We start from the raw sequence: 8,784 nt of genomic DNA, 5'->3' as shown, positions 1-8,784 counted from the left end.
TAAATAAGTAAAGACAAATATAAGATAAATATAAAGATAAATGGATAAATAAATCGAAATATATTGAGTTCGATGGAACCATTCCTTTTTGAAGTAGATTAAGCTGTGGTTACTGTATCTACAATCGATTACGTAAATTACAATGGTAAGGTTTAAGAAAACTCATCTAAATATCTCATTTGAGATTAAATACTCCATACTCAATACCATCTGCTTACCGTTCTTCCCACTTTTGGATTTTTTAAATAATATTTTAAAAATTTTATTTATACAAGTAAAAGAGCAACAATTACGATAATTATTAGGAATTTGTAGCCTTTTAATTGCTGCTAAACTCTTAATGACTTAATAACCTTCTTTCAGAGGAAGAGAGGCTACGACCGACGATAAAAATCCGTTAAGCACGTTTTTGAGAACATTTTTGAGAAATCTTTGAAATGTTCCTGATGTTGGTTCAGGGCTCGGAGCAAGAAGTGATAGCCGAGTGAGGTCAGGCAGAGCAAAGTCCGAGCCGGTAGGGAGAGTTGGGCACCGTCGTCTAGTCCAGGCCGTCCAGAAATTACCGCGTCGCCTTTGCCGTATGGAGAAGGTCTTGCGCGGTCGTGCACCGAGCTGCGGCTCCGGGATGTTCTCGGCGTTTTTCGGCGCTGCATCGACCAATTTCTGGAGCTGTTCCATGGAAGGATTGTTGTTGATTGCCCGATCACCCTCCAACAGCTTCCATAACATAACCCCTTGCGATTCCCAGAATGTCAAAAAAAAATTGAGCTGAGAAAAAATAAAAGTAAATACCCAATAATTCCTTTTTGAACTGACCTCTTCAATAAAGGTTTCCATTTGAGAAAATTCCCTGTTCATTCCAACAGTTTTTTTTCCCGAAAAGAAATCGGATTGAAATACGCTTGGAAGGAGTTTCCACGATTAAAATCCCCTCATCTCTTGTTGATTTGTGCTTTCTCGCGTTTTCTGGCGATTGATTGACGAGATCACGCTCAAATCGATGTGAACGCGACGGACGCACCGGATCGAAGTTCTGACGAGGAAGTTTCCATTAGGTTCGCAAGTAATTTCTATTTTCTTTGCTATTTTCCAATTTAACTTCAATTTGAACATTTTTTTTAAATTCAATTTAATTTTTTTTAGACTTTTAATTATGAATTTAATTCCACTCCTTTTACAGGCATTGAAGAGTTTTTTTCAGGAAAAAATTGGAAGTTTCTGTTAGGTGGCCCCCAAGTCATTTTTAAACCAGGCAGTGGATTCGTAATTTCGCCGAAACAATCGGCATACCTACATACAACGTTTTCGAGATATTTCTGGCGAAATTCAATCTCTATCCAGAAAACTTTCAAGCTTCACAACGTACGTCTGTGATCATCCAATTATCTGTGATACATCTGATTTTTGCACATATCAATCAGAGGGATGTATTCGCCCAGGAGAAAGAGATCAGAAGTTTCCCGAGAATTTTTGCGACGTCGTAGAAAATCTGTGTGCTAGTGGCCCTTAGAATTCTTTTTTAGGGTTGTTCTCAAGAAAAAACACCTTTCACATTATTTTAGTTCGTTTTAAAAGTTTTTTATTATTTTTATTTATCATATTATTATTATCATTATATTTATTTATTCTTAGTATTTGCGGATTATGCTATTTCTCCTCTTGTCACTCGTGCAAAAAAAAAGAAACTAACCGATAACGTTTCGGATTTTTGTGGGATGTGATATAAGAGGTATCTGGATCTAAGGAGAGGTCCTTAAAGTCATCCTAACTAGATAGCATACCTTTAAAATAAAATTTGTTCTTTACCCAACTCCCATAAAATGTCCCGAAACAGACGTTAACACTCAACATTTTTTCTCTAATGATGATTTTTTAATGAAAACAAAACAAAATTTGCTTCAGAGGATTTATTTCTCTGTATTAAACAGTATAAAAACAAAAAAATAATATTATACATTTTTAATTCTTCAACTTCTTCTTCTCAAGCGATTTGTGCAGTCGAGATGTTTTCTTCGCATATTTCTTTCGATGGAAACGGGAACGCATCGGTGTCGACGAGACATAATCCGAGATTTGATCAAATGGATGTAATCCTAAGGACGCAGGAAGATGATCATCTCCGGAAACTACCGAAGTCTCGGAAGCGAGGGCTGCTTCTAAAAATAGCCGACACTCTTCACTTGATTAGCATCAGAATTGGATGTAGGTACTTTTTTTTAAACAATATATTATAATATATGTTTTTTTTTAAATATTTTGTAATATATTTTTTCCAGTATAATCGGAATAGGATGCAGACTTTTTTTTAATAGTTACCTTTAGTATAGGACTTCACCACATTGTGAACCTCAGCCCGAGGATGGTAATAGTGAAAGTACTGAAAAACTACATGCTTAGGGTAAACGTTGTGAAAAAAAAATATTTTTCATCCCCAATTAGTGCTAAAAAGAAATCCTACCGTGGAATAGGAATAAACGGGAAGATGGTACTGTGTCGTAGCGACAGGCGCCACTGGTGCCACGATGGGAGTCGCATGAGCATGAGTGATCGGCTCAGCACTGAGGAGCATGGTGGGTTCCCCTAAAAGATACGTTACCTTATTAAGATTTTAAAAAAATAAAAATTACTTTCATACCTTCATCGCCGACAAAAGGAGAGCTCGCAAACGATCTGAAATGTGCACTTTATTTTTTTTTTTAAATTTATTTCCGAAGCAATGAACTTAAAGGAAAAAAAGATTAGATCTCTGGCGTATTGATCCGTTCAGAATGCCACAACGCGTCTGACTGCAATTTTTTCGAATTTGAAGCTGTTTTGAACGCGTGTTGACCTCTACAATAACCAGCAAATGTATGAGGTCAGCGTTTCTATCTTTCCAGACAGGTGTAGTTCCAGCTTATCGACCCCTAAAGGATGAAAGTTTGGCTGGCTCCGGAGCGATTTCGAACCATCGATGGATCGTGCGGTCATAGCCCGATCTCTTACCGTCTGCGCTACACCCGTCTCCTTATGCAGCTGTATTTTTATTGATAATAGTGCTCGCTCGAACGACCATAATAAAAATCTGATTGTGTCAGAGCAGAGCGCGTGAAAGTCCGTGTCGTTAAGAGCAGGCATGAATTTCGACGGAAGCGTGGCGGTCGCTGGTGTAAACACAAGTGACTGTGACTGGATTTAGCGATTTAAAGGTACAGTACGGTACACTGCGTAGCTATAATCAATTGTTACTGCGCAATATGACTATCCTAGCTTATTTTTTCCCTTTCTTTTTCTTCTTTTTTTCTTTCTTTGTCGTACCTCTCTAAAGTTTTAAATTTGTTGATCACCCCCCTCTCTCTCTCTCTTGAAAATGACTCGACCTAAGCATTACCAGACGATAGAAAAATTGGGAGAACAATTTAGGGAACACTTACTTACCTCTGGAGTAAGAATAGGGATAAAAGGAGGTAGAAGAAGCTCATAATTGATGACGAGGATGAATGATACTGCATGTTCTTTCGGTTTTATACTCTTTCGACACTGGTAGTTTTTATGAAATTCTTGTGGAAAAAAACACAACACGCAAACTTCATGCATTTGATGGTGAGTAGATTTTTTCACACACACTTTCTCTCAACTAAGCAATAAAAGCACATGATACCATTAACACAACAGAAATTTGAAGTGGTCTGGTTTTTTTCTCTGCTGCTCTTCTCGAAAAGGAAGAAAGTTGCTAGTGGAAATCTTCACTTTGTGATGATGTGTCGAGTGAAATGTTTCTATTTCTGAATACGATCAAATGTTGCTATTTCTTTTAGTATTGGGTACGTTGAACGCTTTTTGGCACATAAAAGAAATTTTCTAGACATTTTTTAAAATATTAAAGAAAAAAGATTGTCATATTTGCTTTGAGTACTCGGAAACTTAACCCTCATATACATAGAAATAACTCAATTTTTTGTGTCCGTGATATTAAAATAATTTTTTTTCAGAAAAGTGCTCCTTCTCTGAAGCTCATCGACAGGACAAAGATGGTTCAGGAGAAATTGTAGTGATATAAAATAACATAAAAGAGAAAAGCGTCGGATAATAAATGAATAAGAACAGGCACTATGAGGAATAACTTACAAAACCCTTGCATAGCATAAGAATAAGGAAAAAAGCTAGAGTAAATATTCTAGAGATCACATATTTAATAAAAATTGAAGAAAAGCAAACTCATATAGGTGTCTTTCGCTATTTCTTATAGCTTTAACCTAAGTGGCTTTCTGGATTGTAGATATTCTTAAAGGCATCACCCCACGAATATGGGGTGATGCGGGTTTCAGGTGGGTTAGTTCTATACGAGGTCGTATATTATAGGGAGGAGGATGATCCCGTCCAATTCTTCCTAATTGCGATAACAAACAGCCCGAAAGATGCAGCTTCGAGCTTTCCGGAGCGCTATTTTCTACGAGTTCGATTGGAGCGTGCCAGCCTTGTACAAGCGCCGCATCTTCCGGGCCGTTTTTTTTTACGGCATTTAAGAAGAAATGGACAGATTTTCTCAATTATCTGCACCTCATTCAGCAATACAATGCAGCTTACCGTATCTGTACCGTAGGTTTTAAAAAACTCCCTTAAAGGCATCACCCCACGAATCTGAGGTGGTGCAGATTTCAGGTGGAGTATTCGTATACGGGATGGGAGACTACGTAGAGGGGGGTGATTCCGTCCATTTCTTCCTAAATGCCGTAAAAAACTACCCGGAAGGTGCCGCGCCGCACAACGCTGGCGCGCTCCAGTCGAACTCCTTGTACAAAATAGTGCGCCAAAACGCCTGAAGCCGTATCTTCCGGGCCGTTTTTTTACAGCAATTAGGAAGAAATGGACGGAATCACCCCCCCCCCCCCCTCTCCGTAATCTCCCATCCTGTATACGAATACTCCACCTGAAATCTGCACCGCCTCAGATTCGTGGGGTGATGCCTTTAAAAACAAAAAAAAAAGTCCTGCTTAGGAACAACTTTTAACGTCAAATGGATAATCAGACGCCATCGGTAGTAAAGTTCTCCCCAGTAAAATTTGGATACCGGGAGGGGAGAGGGGGGGGGGAATTTCCGTCGGTTAATTTCCGCCGAATTCAAAGGTGACAGATTAGTAAAAGAGCTGTTTGATCTCAAAGCAGTTGCACTACGAATAGAAATCACGTGATAATCATAACAAGATTTTAAAATCCTTCTATCTTTTCTAATTTTGAGGATCTACCTGGAAACCTTAGAAAAATCCCGGGAATTGCTCTACAAGCGGTCTCCAAAGCTTTATATTTATCCATATGCTTTAATGAGTATCATTATTATACGAGATCGTCCCGTTTACTGTGGAACCTTGTTCAAAATTCCTTACTTATTCAATTTTATTATATTATTACTTTTATTTCCATCCGTTATCATTCTACTATTAATAATTTGTTCTGGGACCCCTATATTAAACCAGAATTAGTTTAGACCTCTTATTGAACTCGAAAAGGACTGCGTCAGGTTCCATTGACAAAACTTTGAGTGCCGATTCTTCTTTTTGAAAAAAAAAATTCCCTGAATTTTTTTTCTGGTTCGAGTTGGGTAAGGTGTGTATTCTTTTTCTCGGATGCGCCACTACTGTATTTTCGCGAATAAACATATAAACAATTAGATTTTTATTACAACACGGAGTATGAATGCTGAAATTTAATTACTCCTTCACGGAGGTTTTCGAGTCGAAAAACAGGCAAGTCGATAAATGCTTTATTACATAGAAACGTCTACGTGTTCCACGTATCCACCTCCATGGATACTCGGTGGTAGTCCGGATAGATGATGCTCGGATTTCGAGTCTTCATTCTAGGTTTGTTTGATTTTTAGCTTAAATAAGAATTTATTACTATTATTATTTAATTTATTAGAATTCTTACGATTTCTACCCATGCTCTTCATGCAGAAGATCTGATAGTTCTGATCGTAGTGGAAAATTCGGAAAATTAAAATAAGGAAGAAAAGTCCCTGTCTGAGTCTCAAAGTGTTTTTTTTTTTGCATGAAAACGAATCCGTCTGGATCATATTTACTGCTAACGGTAGTATCCACGCCAGAGATTTATTTTATTGCTATATTTTTTATTTTTGTCTTTTTTATTTTTATATGTTTTCTACTTCTTTTTTTCATTTTTATTCACTATATTTTCCTAGTTCCTAGCGGTTTTTTCCATTTAAGATCGATTTTTGATAGGAAAAGTGGGATTTCGGCCCAATTTCTTGTAAGAATATCTATCTGTTCGAGTTCAGCCGCTTCTTTACAATTTTTCCACAATTTCCTGGATATTTTCTTCAAAGATCTACACTCGAATAAATAAATAGAAATAATTAAGTGACACGAAATATTTGTGTACAATTATTGAAAGGCAAACAAAGTTTTGTCAGAATAAAAGATCACTTTCAACCAATCCCGTAAGCAGTGGGCGGAGCATTTTATTTATCTAGCCAATAATATCTAACGTCAGTGCGAAACGCCGACTTACATACACACTGTGGATCAACTGGCGACTAATTTCAAAATTTAGATAAAAACGACATTTAAGTCCGCAGTTTGCATTGAATGTGATAAAATATTCCGGGCGTTAACAATGTTAAATAATAGATGGGAATTTAGCTCTACTCGGATGTTATCCATCTGTCATTGGATCCTCGGAAGGCACAACAACAAGTCAGTGATGCCTAATTTTTGAATTCATGAGATAACCGAAAGAAAAAATTAAAGAAGAAAAATAAAAGTGCAACATTTTAGCGTTTTCACAAAGTGGCGCTCATACCACAGCAACAGATTTCAGTTCGCTTGATGACAACTACGGTATGATCCGTACCCATTGATTTATTGATTTCTTACGGTGATATTTCGCATTCAGAGAATGAGAATAAAGCGTTGAATTACACTCCAATGGAGGCTTTTCCTGGCCACGTTAAAAGCGCATTCTTTATTTCAGCAGGTGAGCGCTGATAAAATTTTTCAAATCAAATTTTTCTGTCTCCACGTCAATCCTGTACTCAGTCATTGGAAATTTTTAGCGACAACGCTATGTGTTTTGTTGTCCTGCTCGTTCCTGATCGGTCTATATGAGGTCTACGATAAAAAGAAGCAGAAACCTGTGAAGTCTCATGCATAAAAGATGATTTTGTGGAATTTCTAAATAATAAAGCATCCTGGACGTGTTGTGGACCTATGTATGAATTATATTTCGGAAAAATATTACAGAAGCTATTAGTGTTATCGAGAATTGAAAGCGTTGTCGTTTCCATTCACGTTCATTCCATTTTTATTTTTATTCTTATTTTTATTTCTGCCAAAACCATCCTAAATTTAAAAAAAAAACAAATAAAACAAGGAAATAAAGTCCCTGTCAGATCGCAGAAGATGACTGCTTATAACTCTGATTGCAGATTATTGAGTGAGAATAAAATAGAATAATATCAATTATACGGTTGCAATTGCCTAAGAAGTGCACAAGTATAGCGTAGTCGGTAAGTGATTCCACTGCGACTGGACGGTCAATGGTTCGAAACCGCCCCGAAGCCAGCCAACCCTTTCATCCTTCCGGAGTCGATAAATTGATACCAGACTCGTCTGAGAGGATAAAAACACTGACTTTACACATGGGCTGGCCCTCGCAAGTGATTGTAAAGTCTGTACACGAGTTCGTAAAAGCTCAAACGATCCTGAATTGAAGTGAAGGTGATGGCGAAGGTTCCAAGCGGATTGATTAACGTCAGACACTTTACACTTTACTTACTCTATCTTCATACTTTACGGCTATATTTTTAGATGATTATTAATATACATATTAATTTCGGTAATATTCGCCGAAAAGATGACACTAGCTTCCGATTTCGTTAATATTGTACTACAGGCAGAGCAGATTATATTCTTCAAGGATTTGTGGTCACAGGACCAACGTCCAGTACTTTTACTTCATTAGAATTTATCCGATATGTTATCTCAGTTCTCACGGAAACCACAAGGATGCAGACTTTGTCTCTTTTCAAAACCATAAAAGGTGAAATGCCTGCTGACCGCACCAAGCCCGCGTGGCCTAATGGATAAGGCGTCTGACTTCTAATCAGAAGATTGTCGGTTCGATCCCGGCCGTGGGCTCAGAACTACTTTTTCTTATTAATAAATGTTTTCAACGTTTTGGTTCGTACTTGTCAGAGTTTTCAAAAATCAACGAAAAAAATCAGTTATTATTTTAGCATTCTTCGGTCGTCTCAGGTTGTTCACAACATAGCTTGATTTAAAAAAAAATTATTCTTCGACGCAAAGTATCACCTAGTTGTCATCGTTCGTGACTCTACACCCAAAAATTATTGTTATTTATCTTATTTACTCATTATTTTTACTTTATTAATTCATTATTTTGGTTTATCTTACTGATTATTAGTTTATTTTCATTTATTTTATAGAAAATCAAGGATTTTAACGAGTCACATGGGACAATGTTGAGGATATTGGAAGGCACGTCGCTATTCTATCAAGTTATGTACGAGTCCAAATGAAGGTGAAATGAAGATGTGATTTTGGCTAACCAACACTACATATGTACGCATTTACGGACATTTAGTGTGATTCCGATAAACAAGAGAAACGATTTCTTTCGTAGATGTTGTTTGTTCAACAATGTTTCCTTCCAGAACTTTCTAATGTTCCAATTCCAGAGAATATTGATGTGGAGCTTTTCTGGTCTAGTTTTGCGTTCTACTTGTCAAACATGGACGCCTTAAAAATTAGTTGGTAAAAATAAAAT

General features: G+C 37.1%; 3 protein-coding genes across 3 annotated transcripts; 1 reads left to right on the top strand and 2 right to left on the bottom strand.

Moving 5' to 3' along the window:
- Positions 1-345: 345 nt before the first annotated feature.
- Positions 346-729, bottom strand: RB195_015980 (uncharacterized protein; the record flags this gene model as incomplete). The annotated part of the gene is made up of 1 exon (XM_064206939.1): positions 346-729. One exon carries the CDS (start codon positions 727-729, stop codon positions 346-348), a length of 384 nt encoding a protein of 127 aa, XP_064062820.1.
- A 1,230-nt stretch (positions 730-1,959) lies between these two features.
- RB195_015979 (uncharacterized protein) lies at positions 1,960-2,569 on the bottom strand (the record flags this gene model as incomplete). Its single annotated transcript, XM_064206938.1, has 3 exons — positions 1,960-2,156; positions 2,317-2,377; positions 2,459-2,569. 3 exons carry the CDS (start codon positions 2,567-2,569, stop codon positions 1,960-1,962), a joined length of 369 nt encoding a protein of 122 aa, XP_064062819.1.
- A 3,240-nt stretch (positions 2,570-5,809) lies between these two features.
- RB195_015978 (uncharacterized protein) lies at positions 5,810-7,149 on the top strand (the record flags this gene model as incomplete). The annotated part of the gene is made up of 5 exons (XM_013436934.2): positions 5,810-5,840; positions 6,639-6,692; positions 6,774-6,836; positions 6,892-6,972; positions 7,052-7,149. The coding sequence occupies 5 exons, from the start codon at positions 5,810-5,812 to the stop codon at positions 7,147-7,149; spliced, it is 327 nt and encodes a 108-aa protein (XP_013292388.2).
- Between the last annotated feature and the right edge of the window lie 1,635 nt (positions 7,150-8,784).

Source organism: Necator americanus, chromosome V (assembly GCF_031761385.1).
Source record: "Necator americanus strain Aroian chromosome V, whole genome shotgun sequence".
Classification (NCBI taxonomy): domain Eukaryota; kingdom Metazoa; phylum Nematoda; class Chromadorea; order Rhabditida; family Ancylostomatidae; genus Necator; species Necator americanus.
The sequence above is the reverse complement of the archived record's forward strand: the minus strand, read 5'-3'. Positions and strand labels throughout refer to the sequence as shown.